This window comes from Balaenoptera ricei, chromosome 9 (assembly GCF_028023285.1).
Source record: "Balaenoptera ricei isolate mBalRic1 chromosome 9, mBalRic1.hap2, whole genome shotgun sequence".
NCBI lineage: Eukaryota > Metazoa > Chordata > Mammalia > Artiodactyla > Balaenopteridae > Balaenoptera > Balaenoptera ricei.
The window spans coordinates 114,305,042-114,322,186 of NC_082647.1; the positions used below are offsets into that span (position 1 = coordinate 114,305,042).

Genomic DNA, 17,145 nt, shown 5'->3' on the forward strand with positions numbered 1-17,145 from the left:
TTACCAAGCAGAAAGTTAACTGCACGACTGGCTTTTCAATAACAGACCCCAGCTGCCCTGCGTGGAGCCAAGATCTGGTCACAGGTCCCTGCCCCAAACTCTGTCCTCTCCCTAAAACCACGGGTTTCTGCTACTCTAATATCCTCAAAATGGATCGAAGAGTCTTAAGCTACTGATACCTGTTCCTGATGTTTTCTTCTTGGGGGGGATGGGTTGAGAATGAGGTAGGGATTGAAGTGGAGGAAGGAAGGGGGAGGGGAGAAACCAGGGACAGTCGGCACCTTCCTCTAGAGCAGACTCTTTCCCTTCCTTCACCGCACGTGCCACTCACGTCCTCTGAGCTGTGTAGTTACACAACCACACGCATCCATGCGTTCAATGCAGTATATCGTTTAAATAATTAATTGGAAACGTTTAGATTTTAGGTGAGCAAATGCATGATAAGTTTATTCTGGGAAAGAAGCTAAAACATCTCTGAACTTACTTGGCTCTCTGAAAATCTTCCAGCAGAATGTTATTATTTTATGAGTGAATTAAATGTACAAAATATAAAACTACATTTTTATGCTAATTACTTACATATAAATAGTAATGAAATTTATAAACTGAGAGAATTGTCTGAGCAGTAAAACATTTTTGTTAAGACTACTAAATTAAATATTTAAATTAAACATATTTTTACTTAATACAAAATAATAAATGTTCACTATTATGGATTTCAGTTTATGCCAAAAATATTTTCAAACATTTAAAACTAGCAAATCCTACAATGTTTTCACACTAAATGTTTAAAATTTCAAGGCATAATAAATTAATCTGTTTCTTAATATAAACTATATCACAATATTCTGGAATTAAATACTTTTTTGTAACAGAAAAATTATTCCTACAAAGATTACAGGACCAAATAGTGAAAAAGCTTGTGGGTGAGTCATTTCCAGTCAAGAGTCTAAACCGTCGATTTCAACAGAAGTGGTGCCAGTAGAGGCTCACACGGCAGGTGGTGACGTCGGCCGAGGGTGGGAAGGAAGTGGCCGGTTCCCAGACCCTGGGACTTCCCAGGCCAGAGAGGCGCAGCGGCGCAAAGGCCACGCGCCTGGCGTCCCAGAGGGATGCAAGAAACAAAACCCAACACTGGCACCATCTATGCAGCAGCGACGTCAAATCTGTTCTAAGATGGATCATTTCGTGAGAATCTATGTTAATAAACTGTAACAGGAGCCTTGTAACTATAGCTGTTACACAGGTCCCAGCTGCACATCACAGCGGGGTTTATCTGCGCTCCGCGGCCGCTGAGGCGGATGGAGGTGCTACTGGACCTGCAATGCAAAATAAAGATAAGACTTTAAGGGCAAAGAGACAAAAGATGGCGCGTTTTATAAATTTGAAAATTGAACCTATTAATTTTAACTAAAAGAAAACGTGTACCTCTGCACCTATTTATAAGGATTATTACTGAAGTCTACATAAAAATCTAGCGCACGGTCCTACCCGCAGCCACAAATCACACGTCGGAAACATCAGCCTCCAACCTGCAGGCGGCTGGTGATCGCTGAGTCAAGCCTGCACGTGCCGAGAAGGTTCTGCGGACACAGGAGGGCGGAGCTGAACGCGCAGGGGGGAGCGGCCTGGGCAGGGGGGCGGCCCAGCTCCACCGGGCTGTTGCGGCCCCAGGGGATGCTGCCCGGCCCCCACCGTGCACCCCGACACCGCACCCTGCGCACCTGCGTCAACGGTGCCACTCATCTAAAGGCCAGCTAGCTATCTGGCGTGTCAGAAACACCTCGAGCGGCTGCAAAAATTGCAGTGAAAAATGATAATCCTGTGACAGGTGGAGGGAAAACACACTAAAGAAGCCTTGATGAGGTCCAGACAGTTGCAGCGGCCGGCTCGGGGCGTGGTTCCGTGTAAGGAAAAGGCAAGCTCCGGGTGGGCGATTGCTGTTCATCACGTTAAAAGCCAGGATGGACAGGAGGAGGAGGCACAGGAGACAGAGGGCAACGAGTGGCCGAGGGCAGCCCCAGCACGCCGCCCGTCCGGATCTGAAGTTCTGTGGGGGGCGGGTCGACACCTGGGCAGTGACGCCTCGGCGACCCAGAAAATGCGCAGAGGCAGGTCTGCTCAGCCAAGCGGTGATTCTTCCCGGTTACAGGGGCTTTACCAAGCCTACTTGGTCTTCCGCTAATTTTGAACTGTTAAAAATTTCCTCTGAGATTAAGAGGGTCTTGCTGCTAATTTAAACACGTGGATTATATAGCACTGCAATGATTCATTTCCCAGTAGTAAGTGTATCACCTTAATGTCCAACGACAGTTCCTTGACCAGATCAGATATTTTGGTGGTGGTGAGGAAAATTCTATCTATTTAAGACCATGCAGAAAAACAATACTAAAAACCCTCAGAGACCCTGTGCAGGTGGGCCTCTGTGCCTGGGGCATCTGTATGTATGTATGTATGTATTTATTAACATCTTTATTAGAGTATAATTTCTTTACAATGGTGTGTCAGTTTCTGCTTTATAACAAACTGAATCAGTTATACATATGTCCCCATATCTCCTCCCTCTTGCATCTCCCTCCCTCCCACCCTCCCTCCCTATCCCACCCCTCTAGGTGGTCACAAAGCACTGAGCTGATCTCCCTGTGCTATGCGGCTGCTTCCCACTAGCTATCTATTTTACGTTTACTAGTGTATATAGGGGCATCTGTATTTAAATTAGAGGCCTCTCCTGGCCTTTCACTTCTTTACCATTATTTAAACCCACATTTCTCACGTAGTGTCTAATAAAATGTATGCCTCTGAAGTAAATTGAAATATGCTTTATCTCGTGTGATATGCATAAAAGAATAATTCTGTTGTAATAATGTAAGTGGTCCTTCTTTTGCTGTCCCCAAACTGTGTTTCTAGAAGTCTGACTTTTTTTTTTTTATTCTTTTTGGCCCCTCTGCGCAGCATACAGGATCTTAGTTCCCCGACCAGGGATGGAACTCGTGCCCCCTGCAATGGAAGCACGGAGTCTTAACCACTGGACCGCCAGGGAAGTCCTAGAACTCTGACTTTTTAAAGGCATAGATGTCACCAGCTTTTGTAGTTAGAACACGGGTGGTTTGGAGAGGGACCTCAGAGCCTTCTGAGATGCATCACCTTCAGATTGAAGAACTATGTCCATCAATTGTTTTTGTGTCTGAGACACTTTTTATACTTGGATGCAGGTCAGTTTCTCTATAAATACTCACTTGGAGAAGAAGACTCTGTAATAAAAGACAAGTGCATTAGTTATTCAATTTAATAAAAGAGGCAAATTTTAAAAGAATTACTCTCAATAATTCCTTAAAAATTAGTAAAAGTTTGTATGACTTAAAATGGCATCATAGTGACAGTGGAGAGAGGGTATCATTAAGACACTGGCCAGGCCAGCATGGTGCCCACCGGCCTGGAAGACAGGCAGAGCTCACGTTTACAAAAGATCACATAAAACATTTGAGATGCTTGAAGAGACACAACACAGCTCCTTCCTCCTTAATCAGAGAAATGAAGCCTCAGAGTGAAAGTAAGTTTCCTAAAGGCAAATGGTCAATAGGTTCTAGAGCTACAGAAACTAAACATCATACTCGATAGACCTTAAGATGGACGTCGCCCAAAATAAGACTAATTGTCCCTGTGACAGTGATTGTTAAAAATCAAACTAATAAAGTTTTTTGAACAGCTAATTTCAGGGAAATGTCTAAGCTATTCAAAGTTTAATGACAAAGTTTAAGAAATGCTGATAATGGAACAAATTCAAGCTTGAACTGCGAGTTCTTTTCAAGAACTGGGGCTTTATCTGAAGCTGCCTCAGAGAGGACCAAGCATTGCAGGGGTCAGAATCTTTTGGACCCAGGAGGCTAAAACTGATATTATGTGTGTGGTACAACACATAAAGCATCAGAATTTTTGACAACTAAAAGAAAATGTAAAGCCACAGAAATAATGACTTTTGCTATTCATCTGAATAAAGAGGAAAGAAGCACAATATATATTATCCTCATGTGTATCTGTAACCTCAATATCTCTGTAGGTTTTTTATGTGGTTTTTAGATCACTCATTATGATACAGGTAATGAGACAAGGGGTCTCAGGGGCCGTGCACTTCACCTGGGCCTTCCTTGGCGCCTTCCGGAGCCTCTGGGTCTGGGGGCAGCTCGGCGTCCCGCGGAGACTGGGACGGAGACGAAGCAGAGGCCCTGGATGTCTGCGGGGTCCTCTTGTCTGGGTCTGCTCGCTGCTGTAACCACTCAGCCTTATATCCATTGCTAATAAGTTTGGAAAAGTTTGTGGGTGAACTGGTTTTTTGACCAGGCCTCAAAAAGAGAAAAATTAAGTACTTAAGTACAAAGGTGAAGGATAATCCAGAAGCGTTCTCAGCGAACATACTGATGGTAAATTAGATGCGTTACTGTCCCTGAATACACAACAGAGATGCTTCTCCCTCTCTCCCTCTTATCTCTCTTTCTCAATCTCTCTCCACTTTTAAGCATAAGGAAGTAACCTCCAAGCATCCTTGTACACAGTGAGCGCATACTTAGTTCAGTTTCCAAAACCTTTCTTCAGAACAGCCAATGAGAAGAAGAAGAATTCCAGCATTTCCCAGGGATGCCTTCTTCTGAAAGAACCGCCCCTTCCCTGGGGAGGGATGAGTGACTCAGACTCTACCACTTTCAAACAAATTGGTACTTTCTTAATTAGTTCTTCCCTGTTCACGTTAAAGATTATCTGCTGCTTCTTTACACACCTCTGTCTTCTCTCTGTCATTTACATCTTTGCAGACCTTATCATAACCTCCATTAGGAGAGGTGGGGAGATCGGATGTAAAACAGGTGATGCATATCACCTGTGCCCTCCGAGAGCCTCGGGTTTCTTACTTGTAAATAAATCACTCTGTTGTCAAGGGTCTTCCTAATGGCTCTGGCGGGCTGGCGCTCTCTCCCTGTCTCTCTCTCTCTCTCTCTCTCTCTCTCTCTCTCTCTATCTATATATATCTATATATATATATATATGTATGTATAGGTAGAGAGATAGGTAGATATAGAAATATAGATGGATATAGATAGAAAGACATAGATGTATACAGATATAGATAGATAGATAGATAGATGGACAATAGATAGATATAATTTTTTTGCCCTAGCAGTCTGAGTGTGGTGCTTTCATGGCATTTGTCACACATAATGTAACTGATTTATTGCTCCTCCCCCAGCCCCACTAGAGGAGAAGCAATTGTAAGAATTAGTCAGACAATTAACGGCATTAATTCTAGCACTACAGTGGGATTCTGGGGAAGGGAAGAGAAACAGAAGGCCTCAGGGACCCCCTCTCCAGCTGGGCGAGTAATAAAGTGTCAGGGCGCCTGACAGATGTTCCAGCTGAATGCAGAGCCAAGGGCTCACTAGGCGCAGACACCAGGGTCCAGGCCTTGGGGACAGAAAACGTCAGGACTGAGCAGCACATACATGTGGCCCCAAGTTTATAGGGCGAGCTTGGGTGACACAGGCTGACAGAGGAGAGAGCTCAGCTCAGTGCTCAGGGAGGGGGAGGATGGGGCCCACAGGGGCCCGGGGGGATGGGCATCCGGAGGGAAGGGAAAATGGAAGAGGAGGCCAGTAGACAGGGCCAGGCCGTGGGAAGTTGTGCCACTGAAGTCACATCACCACAACCTGCTGCTGGGAAGCGAATACTGTTAGGCCGGCATCAGCATCGTGTATTGGAGCCATGGTTGTCACTGTTGTCACTTGGACGAAAGACCAAACCCAAACCGAATCCAGACCATGCTGACGCAGCCCGTGCACTTACATGGGGGGAAAGGACAGTTTGCTTCCTGCAGGGTCTTTGGGGCCAAGCGGGGTCCCGGCTTTGCTCGGATACTTGGACTTGATGGCTGGTAGCCTCACCTGTACAGAGAGACACACGAAACCCTGACTTAGAAGGGTTTGCTCCCTGCACTTTCTCAGCCGCTGCATGGCCCTGTCAATGGTTTGGCGACAGTACAGCGTCCAGCCTTTTATAGGGCATGGGCACCGTGGCCCTGGTTAGCACCTGAAGCCTCTATGTATTGCTGGGAAGGGTCGCCAGGAGCAGCCCGTTCACTGAACATGCCAACCCCCCAGAGCCAGGCTCAGGGCTGGGACAGGGTGTCTTGAGGGCAGACAGCCGGCCTGCTGCACGCAGCTGACACTGTGCACAGTGGTCAACTCTCCGAGCCCCGGAATAAACTTCCAGGGCTTCTCTTCCTAGCAGACAGTGCGAAGCGGGCTGGGGTCAGGCAAGGAAACTGCCAGCCAGCAAGGCCGCTCCCCTGCCGTGCGGGGGAAGGGCGGCCAGGCTTGCTCATCGTCAGGACCCGCTGCCGGTTTTACCGTGAACGTCTCCAGTTCACCCACAGACCCCCACGTCCCAGGATTCACGCCAGTCCCGTGAACCGAGACACCGCCACCAGGAAGCCACTGACCCGAGATGGCCTTCACAGGGTGCCTTTGAAACAGAAATGCCTTGAAAGTGTGTTGCCTTGCCGTCGGTGCTCCTTCAAGGTCAAATACAAATACCCAGGGTTTGCACAGAAGAGAAGCAGCATCTCCTCTTCCCTTCTTGCCCGTACAGAGTATTACGGGGAACTTTAACTTAAACCCTTAAACAGAATGGGCTTGTTCAGAAACTGGATAATGTCCTTTCTATCCGGGCAGATGAGAAGTGACGGCCAACTTTCCCCAAGATGAGTGTCAGCTCGTTAAAACTCACTCAGTAAAAGGCAATCTTACCTCGAAGGTCGAATTCATAAGGAGAAGAAGGAAGCTAATTTCCCGTGACCTCTGGCCTTTGAGCAGATCGAAATTAAAATGCAGACCTCGGGGCCATGAGACACACCCTGCCAACAAGCACATCGCCGGGCGTGCTCCCGGCGGCAAGCAAAGCCATGCCATCTATTGGGGCTCCAGTCACCTTTTTTTTCTCCTTTTCCAGTTCCTCGGCCTCTCTTTGCCAAACCGACTTCATGTCAAAGTCGAAGGGCCCCCTTCTGGACTCATAGTTGCCACTGACGTGATCGGGGTTAGACTCTTCATAAACCATGTAATCCGGTATGGACACAGCGGGGACCCTGCAGAAACGGACAGAGGAGCCCAGGCCCGCGGCTTAGGGCCACCTCCTGACCTCCCCTCCCTGCCTCCCTCCTTCCCTCTCCCCCCCCCCACCCCAGCACCCAGCTCTGACCTTCACCAGTCCCCACCCACTCCACCCCCCTCATGTTCTCGGCTCCTCGTTCTGCTAGGATAAAGTCTAGGCCCTTAGCATAGGGGGAGGGGGAGAGGGAGGGGAGGGGAGGGGAGAGGGAGGGGCCCTCCGGGATGCAGCGCAGGGGAGAAGCTGGGCAACCAGCGGACTCCCAGCAAGGACGGGACAGAAGAGGGCGCCCAGCCTCCCGGAGACAGTGGGCTGCAAGGAGGCGGCGGGCGGAGAGGCCGGGCGCGGAGGTCAGAGGCTGGGGACGCAGGCCTGGGCGGGGCCGCAACGCGGGGCTCGGGATACTCACTGCCTCCGGTCGGCCGTCGGCGGCTGGCTGTGGTGGACGTACCAGTCTGGCAAGGAGTAGGCCACGGGGGAGCCCTTCGTGGTGCCGGGGGCAAAGTGCTTCAACAGATCTCGAGGCCAAAAAGACACGGCTGTGAGCGGCCTGCGCATTACCAGCGGGCAGGTCGCAGCGACGAGGGGACCGGCTCTCCTCCTGGGCTCCACTGGGCCGGGGGGCAGCACGCCGGGGTGTCCCCGGTCCTCTCCCGCCAGTGCTCTTGCTGCCTGGTGCCCAGAGGACATCCCTCCTGCACCCCTACCCCGCCGCCGGCCACCGCCTCCCTGTCTCTGGGGGGAGGGGGAGGGGTCCTTGCTCCAGGGCGGTATCTGCGGGGACAAAACTCCTCGGGCCCCCCGGGGGGCTGCGCCCTGGCTCCTCTCTCTGCCCAGGACAGTCTGTTCTCCACCCCCCACGCGGCAGTTCTGGGGTGAGCCGCCCCCTCCGGGTTTCCGGTGGGAAGCGGGGCACCGGCCCCTCTAAATCCTGGGGGCAGGGGGAGTGTTAACCGGTGCCCCCCTTGGAGCCAGGCTGAGAGGGTCAGAGACTCGCTCGGGCTCCAGCTCCCGACTCCCCCACTTGCTGCCAGGTCTTCGTCCCCCTCCCCCGGCTTGAGGGCTCTTCCCAGGCAGGGGTCAGTCAGGCGCGGAAGCGGGAGGGACGGCCAGCATCGACTGTTCTTACTATTAGCAAGACATGTTTAACTTTTTTATTTTTTGAACTTTTCGTTTTTATGTATTTCAGACTTAGACAAAAGGTCCAAAAAATGGTATGAATTCCCCTAAACCCTTCACCCAGATTCCTCAAATGCTGCGATTCGTTTCCCATTTGCTTTATTGCTCTCTCTCTCTCTCCCCCCCCACCCCCCCCCCCGTTAGTACTGTCACTGTCATTGCTGTTTGGGGAACCCTTTGGGAGGCTTCGAGAGACAGTTATGACATAATCACAGTGTAGTGATCAAAATCAGGAAATTAGTGTGATGCAATCCTTTTAGCCAGTTTACAGATCTTGTTCAGATTCTGCCAGCTGTCGCACTAATGTCCTTTTAACTGGTGGCTGGGGAGAGGGGAGGTGGCGCACTTTCTATGCTTTACACGCAGTGAGTCACATGGTCTGTTCCGGGCTTTTGACCATTAAAGCCAGGTGCTGCCCTCTGCCATGTCGCCCACTCTCCCCGTGACAATCTCCACAGCAGGAGCAGGGGTCAGAAAGAGAGAGAGAAGGGTCAGCGTTTCTCAGGCTCGTTCACCACAAAGGCCAGCCAGAAGGCGTGCTAGATAGACGTGACTCCTAGCTTGACCAGCAGCTTTAATTAGCACAGCTGAGCAGGCCTTTCTCGGTTACATCATGGTTACAAGTGTGATGTTCGTCAGCATCACCATGGACACTCATCCCTGGCCTCCATCATCAAGAAGATACTAATACACAGGATGAGGGACGATGAGGCAGAGCAACAGGAACAAAGATGCTTCACAGGCGACTGGGGACGGGGTGGCCCGGAGCTCGGCGACTGCAGTGCAGAGACAGAGACTGCAGTTAGACAGGGAGGTGGCACGGGAGTCACCGCAGGGGTGTCGCTCGGAAGGAAAATCCCAATTCGGTGAACTCACAGCCTAGTGGGTCTTTCCCATAAACGGCAGCACGCCCCTGAAGAGTCTGCACCCTGAACTGTATCCATTGACCTGGACTTCCTACGGCCTTGGGCAAAGCTCATACACTTCACATATTTTTACAGGGAAGACACAATGACCAGACGACCGTGTCACTCCCGCCACAAAGCACAAGCCTGCGGTGCTCACCGGGCTGGCCGCCTTGCTTTGCCAGCTTCACGTACTCTGAGTCCGTGTCCTTCACCCAGTACCTTCGTTCCCTGAGCGTGTGCCCACTGGGGGCTTCCCTCAGGTCACTGAGGCCTGGGATCTGGGACGCTGGTGGGGCATCCATAGCTTTCTCAGACCGCTTCACAGGAAGGTGGTAATACCAATCTAGGGAAGAGGAGGCCAAGGGTCAGTCAGGTCATTACTTACGGAATCCAGGCTGCTTTGGTCCACTGCCCAGAAGACAACTACACCAGGGAGGGCGTCTCACCCTCCCAGGACACCAGCAGAGGACATCAACATGGGGCACCAGCACAGGTGAAACTGCCCTCTTGTAAACACCTGTTACCTGAGGCATAACCCTGCCAGTCGTGTAGCTAACAGTCCCTAAAGGCCACAAGCAGCAGCCACGGCACCCAGCTGATGACAAGCACCTTCTAGGAGGCCTGCTGGCCTCTCTGCTACTGGCTGTTCCTCTGTCCCAAAGCAGTGAGAGCAGAGCCCTTCCCTGGGGTTTTTCACCTCCCAGTGAGGTATCCAAATCCCCTACGTGTGCAGCTCTCTCTCTCTTCTCCTTCAATCCTCCATTGGAATTGGGATTAGACTGCATTTCTGGGAGTACACATTCCTGAAAGATCCCAAATCACTTAAAATGTGGGCAAGTCTCTGGACTATGTGACCAAATGTTAGCCAAGATTTGATCAACTTAGAACCTTAAAAACACTGAGATATCATGATAAAAACTCTTACCAAAGTGGGCACAGAGGGACCATATCTCAACATAATAAAAGCTATTTATGACAAACCCACAGCCAGCATAATACTCAATGGTAAAAAGCTGAAAGCCTTCCCACTAAAATCTGGAACAAAACAAGGATGCCCACTCTCACCACTTCTAGTTAACATAGTATTAGAAGTCCTAGCCACAGCAACAAGACAAGAAAAAGAAATAAAAAGTTTTCAAATTGGTAGGGAAGAGGTAAAATTGTCATTATATGCAGATGACATGATACTCTATATAGAAAACCCTAAAGACTCCACACAAAAACTACTAGAACTGATAAATGAATTCAACCAGGTAGCAGGATACAAGATTACAGAAATCTGTTGCATTTCTTTACACTAACAATGAAATATCAGAAAGGGAAAGTAAAAAAAAAAAAAAATCCCTTTTAAAATTGCATCAAAAAGAAAAAAAATTACTTAGGAATAAACCTGACCAAGGAGGCAAAAGACTTATATGCTGAGAACTATAAAACATTGATAAAGGAAACTGAAGATGATTCAAAGAAATGGAAAGATATCCCATGCTCTTGGGTTGGAAGAATTATTACAGTAAGTCCCCTACATACAAACCTTTAAGTTGCAAACTTTCAAAGACGTGAACATGCATCTGGTTCCAGCAAGGAACCAGAACCTGTGCCATCAACATCAGGCGTGAGTGAAACTGCAGCTTGCCCTCCAACTCCTATTGCTGATGATCCTTCAGCTCTACCATCTCTCACCTCGTCTCCCTCCTCCAGTCAGTAACTCTTCTTGCCTGTTCACTCGATGCCAGCCCCTGGATGCCAGCTGTTGTACTGTACTTTTCAAGGTACTGTACTGTATGATTTAAAATATTTTCTTTATTTTTTGTGTTTGTTTTTTATGTATTATTTGTGTGAAAAGTATTATAAACCTATTACAGTACAGTACTATATAGCCGATTGTGTTAGCTGGGTACGTAGGCGAACTTTGTTGGACTTACGAACAAATTGGACTTACGAATGCACTCTCAGAACGGAACTTGTTTGTATGTAGGGGACTTACTGTATTGTTAAAATGGCCATACTACCCAAAGCAATCTACAGCTTTAACATGATGTCTATCAAATTACCCATGACATTTTTCACAGAACTAGAACAAATAATCCTAAAATTTATATGGGACCACAAAAGACCCAGAATTGCCAAAGCAATCCTGAGGAAAAAGAAAAAGCTGGAGACATAGCTGTTCCAGACTTCAGACAAAACTACAAAGCTACAGTAATCAAAACAGTGTGGTATTGGCACAAAAACAGACCTACAGATCAATGGAACAGAATAAAGAGCCCAGAAATAAACCCACACACCTAGGGTCAATTAATCTGTGACAAAGGAGGCAAGAATATACAGTGAGGAAAAGACAGTCTCTTCAGCAAGTGGTGTTGGGAAAGTTGGACAGCCACATGTAAATCAATGAAGTTAGAACACTCCCTCTCTCACACACAAAAATAAACTCAAAATGGCTTAAAGACTTAAATATAAGACATGACGCCATAAAACTCCTAGAAGAGAACATAGGCAAAACATTCTCTGACATAAATCGTAGCAGCATTTTCTTAGGTCAGTCTCCCAAGGCAATAGAAATAAAAGCAAAAACAAACAAGCGGGACCTAATCAAACTTATAAGCTTTTGCATAGAAAAGGAAATCTAAGCAAAACAAAAAGACAACCTATGGACTGGGAGAAAATATTTGCAAACTATGTGATGGACTGGGGCTTAATGTCCAAAATATACAAACAGCTCATACAACTCAATAACAAAAAATTAAACAATCCAATCAAAAAATGGGCAGAAAACCTAAATAAACATTTAGGTTTAATAAACATTTAGAAGACATACAGGTGGCCAATAGGCAAATGAAAAGATGCTCAACATCACTAATTATTAGAGAAATGCAAATCAAAACTACAATGAGGTATCACCTCACAACAGTCAGAATAGCCATCATCAAAAAGTCTACAAATAATAAATGCTGGGGGCTGCCCTCGTGGTGCAGTGGTTAAGAATCCACCTGCCAGTGCAGGGGACACAGGTTCGAGCCCTGGTCCAGGAAGATCCCACAACTAAGCCCAAGTTCCACAACTATTGAGCCTGTGCCCTAGAGCCCACAAGCCACAACTACTGAGCCCTCGTGCCACAACTACTGAAGCCGTGCTCCGCAACAAGAGAAGCCACTGCAATGAGAAGCCCACACACAACAACGAAGAGTAGCCTCTGCTCACCGCAACTAGAGAAAGCCCATGCACAACAACAAAGGCCCAACGCAGCCAAAAATTAATTAATTAATTTAAAAAATAATAAATGCTGGAGAGGGTGTGGAGAAAAGGGAACCCTCCTACACTGTTGGTGGGAATGTATATTGGTGTAGCCACTATGGAGAACACTATGGAGTTTCCTTAAAAGAATTAAAATAGAGCTACCATATGATCCTGCAATCCCACTCTTGGGTATATATCTGGAAAAGATGAAAGCTCTAATTCAAAAAGATACATGCACCCCTATGTTCATAAGCAGCACTATTTACAATAGCCAGGACATGGAAGCAACCTAAATGTCCATCAACAGATGAATGGCTAAAGAAGATGTGCTACATATATACAATGGAATACTACTCAGCCATAAAAAAGAATGAAATAATGTCATTTGCAGCAACATGGATGGACCTAGAGATTATCATACTAAGTGAAGTAAGTCAGAGTCAGAGAAAGACAAATACCACATATATCACTTGTATGTGGAATCTAAAAAAAATGATACAAATGAGCTTATTTACAAAACAGAAATAGACTCACAAACATAGAAAACAAACTTATGGTTACCAAAGAGGAAAGGTGGGTGGGAGGGATAAATTAGGAGGCTGAGATTCACATATACACATTACTATATATAAAATAGATAATCTATAAGGACCTACTGTATAGCACAGGGAATACTACTCAATATCTACCTATAATGGAAAAGAATATGAAAAAGAATAGATATATATGTATAAGTGAATCACTTTGCTGTACACCAGAAACTAACACATTGTGGATCAACTATACTCCAATTGGAAGAACAAACAAACAAACACAGACAGAGCCTTACTGAACAGGTTTGCTAATTTGACAGGAGCAGGAAGATGCAGGACTGAGTGCCGTCATTGGGGAGGCTTCACCGGCAAACAATGTCATCTGAACCCCACCCCGCTTTCCTTTTGCTTGAGGCCAAAGTGGGACATCCTGAGTCGTCAGACAGGAAAGGGGAGCAGCACTCAGGAGGGTGGCTGAACGGGGCGGGGCGGCGGGGGGGGCTTTGTCCCGGGCATCCTCATGCTGTGGGAAGCATCTCGGGCCGCAGATTGGCAGGGGTGGGCTGCGTGTGGCTTCCGTGGAAACATCAAGTCTGGTCCCACAAGGGTGAAGCGCGGTGAGTGTAGATAAAAGGTGTGGGATTTCTAGGGGACAGGGTCCCGTGAAGAGGAGGGTGGGAGGACAAACGGGGGGGGCGGTGAATGAAGGCCAGCTTGCTCCCTGCCCTCCCTCCCCATCGATCTGAACCCCCCGCCCCACCCAGAGTGGCCACGGGGGGTGAGCTGAACCGGCCTTGTCAGAGCCCTGAGGCCCCCTCAGTGGGCACCCAAGACACAGCCCTGCAGGCTGCTTTGTGACCACCTGTGAGGGTCCCTGCCAGGAGCGAGAGGTGTGGGCAGAAGCCCAGGGACCTGTAGTGATCAGGCCCACTTATGCCTCCACAGAGGGAAGACCCTAGGACACTCGGGCTCTTGGTGTTCTGGTGACACTTTGCGTCAGAAACTGATTAACCGCATGTCCAAATATAAGAACAAATATCACCGCTGATTGAAAGCTTTGGACACAAAATCCAGAAGTGTGAAATAAGAAAGATGCCACTATCATAGCACAAGTAACTCTTGCATTTAAGAGCTTACTGGAACCAGCTGTCAAAAATGCATGGCGTTCAGGGAATTCCCTGGCAGTCCAGTGGTTAGGACTCTGAACTCTCATTGATGAGGGCCCAGGTTCGATCCCTGGTCGGGGAACTAAAATCCCACAAGCTGTGTGTCGTGGCCAAAAAAAAAAAAAAAGCATGGCGTTCAGGGTCTAACATAGGACTGGCTCCTGGCAGGTGTGATGGGTAATTTTATGTGTCGCCTTAGCTAGGCCACAGTTCCCAGATGTTTAGTCTGGCATGTTACTGTGAAGGTGCTTTTTAGAGGAGATTAACGGTCAAATCAATAGACTCTGATTAAGCAGGTAAGTCTCCCTAACGTTGGTGGGCCTTATGCCATCAGTTCAAGGATTTAGGAGAAAAGACTGAGGTATCCTGAGGAGGAAGGAATTCAGCCCCCAGACAGCCTCTGGACTCAGGACTGCAGCATCAGCCCTTCCCTGGGTCTCCGGCCTGCAGATTTTGGACCTGCCTGCTCCACAACTGTGTGAGCCAATTCCTTAAAATAAATCAGTCTCCCAGTCAATCTCCCTCCCTCTCTCTCTCTCTACACACACACACACACACACACACACACACACACACACACACACACATCTTGTTGGGCTATGGAGAACCCTGACTGGTACAGTAGGAACACAGGAAAATGATGCTGAATAGATCCCTTTACACAAGCACACATGGATCCCAGGAACAAGAAGCCACCATCCTCTGGAGCTAAAAGTTAGCCGCCCAATCTGTACTTGGAACTAAAGCTAGTTCACTGCATAAAAATGAATGTTCATGGGAAATCTTTTAAATATCTAAAGAACAGTAATTAGATGAACAGTATAGTGGAAACACTATAGTTTTGAAAAGGAGAAACCCCCTGCCCCGGGAAAGCTTTAAAGAAGTGTGCCCAAGCTCACAGAGAATTAATTTAAGAACTAGGAGGATGGGTAGGACCATCTTATCTGATTGTATTCAGCTCAAATATTTTCTTTTAGAGGGAAGGCATTCGGTTCTTGCTTGATTTTTCCTCTCTGTGTTTTGATTACTAATTAATCCACAGAGAACAGAGTAGCTTCTACTTGTCATTACCGGAAGCTTTGGGCGGGCACTGAGCTCTAACCTGGTTGGCTGTTTATCACTGTGTGCCCTGCTCAGAGAGCCAGCACACGAGTCACTGTGAACCAGCTGTCACCACACACACACACACACACACACATACACACACACACACACACACACACACACACAGGGTTAAAGGAACGAGAACTGTCTTGTCCTCAAACATGATCAGTACTTGTATGGCACCAGATCACTTACTACCGTGTAGATTTCTTTACGAGCTCCCTTGCCCCCTCGCGTGCTTGCTTTATCCATAAGGAGCCAGGCTCAGAGAGATCACAAGGTGACTCAGCCCCACAGCTCTCTGGTGTCTGAGGGCACATCCCACGGGGCTCTGGAGCCCTGCCTTTGGGCCACTGCGGCCTTGGAGAACAGGGCAGCCTCCTGAAACTCTGAGCCTCGGCTTCCTCACCTATAAACCAGGGCTAAGGACCCCTCGACAGGTTGTTCTGAAGTTCAGTGTTAGTGTGACAGTGTTTAGCAGAGCACCTGGCAAGTGTCGCCGTCTTCTGTGCTGCTCACATGGGGAGGCCACACACTAAGGCACTGAGACGTCAGACCCAGGCTGAGAGCCCACCGTGGAGACGGGGGCCCAGGTCTCCCGTCCCCTGCCCCATTCCCAGCACAGCCACGGACCCAACCATAGTGGCCACAGCAGAGCTCCAGGCAAGAAGCACGTTGAGACTGTGAAGAAGCCCATGCTTGGTCCCACTGCCCGCAGCCCCCCTGCCAGCCCTCACCCTGCCTTTCCCAGCAGAGCTCTGGGACTCTCTTCTCCTCCCTCCTTCTCCAGCCCTTCTCGAGATGGGGCAGCGTAAAAACCAAGGCAAAATCAGACTCCAGCACCCAGGTCTTCCTCCTTCCCTTCTGCCAGCTTCACAGTGAGAAGCCCACTGCCGTGGGAACCTCCACCAGAGGCTTGTTTCCTGTGTCCCACTGCTTAAAGCAGGAGACATAGTTACCCTGGTTGGGGTCTAAATTAGGAGCAAGAGATAGGTGATCAATGAAATACATGGGGATGCAGCTGAAAATGAAAGTGCCCAAGCCAACGTACAGGGAGACCCCTGTGAGACTTACACAGGGTTACTGTTACAGAGAAATTTTCAGAGACGCTATCGCTCCAAAAACTGAGGAGCTCCAACAGCAGTGGGTAGCCTGACTTTCTTTTGTTGAATAAAGGGAAAAAACAAACAAACTAACTAAGGAGCTTAGTTTCCCCCCATGCTACCCTTCAAGCCTTGCTTCCACACTGGGGCATAGGGGCAGTGTGCAGCTTTCTCTGAGGGTACCCCGTGTTGTCCTGTCCCCTCCCGGCCACCCCCGCCACACACGCACGCAGGATGCTGGTTTGAGCCAGTCCAGCCGCAGAGCAAACGCGGGTTTCCTCTCCTCGGGTCACTCACCGCAGGGAGCATAGCGGCTCGTGCCGCCGTGCAGCTCCTTGCTCGTGTTCCTCATGCCGGGAGACACGCTGGGCCGGCTGTTCTCTGTTCTCGGGTGAACCAGGAACCGACGCGGGGGCTGAGCTGCAGAGGCCGGGTCCCCGTTCCTGCTCTGTCTGTCCTCCTCCGCCTGACAGGCAGGGTATACAGCAGGGGCACATCCACACGGGTATACAGCAGGGACACGTCCAGGCAGGGTATACAGCAGGGGCACACACACGCCGAGTAGACAGCAGGGGACAGCAGGTTCCGAGGTACACCCCCCCCGGCCCGGTGCTCCTCCATCCCGGGTGACGGGTGGCCCCCTCCCTGCCCCGACCCCACTGGCCGTCTGACTCTGCTCACCTGCAGGCCTAGGGTCTCGGTGATTGCCACCTGCAGCGTCCGAGGCCACTCTGTTCCAGCGGGCGGCTGGGACCAAACCCAA

At 48.9% G+C, this 17,145-nt stretch overlaps 1 protein-coding gene across 2 annotated transcripts; it reads right to left on the reverse strand.

Annotated features, from left to right (window-relative positions):
• Nucleotides 1–822: 822 nt before the first annotated feature.
• C9H7orf57 (chromosome 9 C7orf57 homolog) lies at nt 823–17,145 on the reverse strand. Of its 2 annotated transcripts, XM_059932919.1 has the most exons (9): nt 17,064–17,145; nt 16,680–16,848; nt 9,397–9,582; nt 7,562–7,670; nt 6,973–7,129; nt 5,830–5,927; nt 4,135–4,340; nt 3,237–3,251; nt 823–1,319 (listed from the first exon to the last, which is right to left on the reverse strand). In XM_059932919.1, the coding sequence occupies exons 2-9, from the start codon at nt 16,732–16,734 to the stop codon at nt 1,273–1,275; spliced, it is 873 nt and encodes a 290-aa protein (XP_059788902.1). In that variant the 5' UTR covers nt 16,735–16,848; nt 17,064–17,145; the 3' UTR covers nt 823–1,272. The 2 variants fall into 2 exon arrangements, with proteins under 2 accessions (XP_059788902.1, XP_059788904.1); XM_059932921.1 differs by lacking the exon at nt 17,064–17,145 and having other exon boundaries at nt 4,135–4,292; nt 16,680–16,845.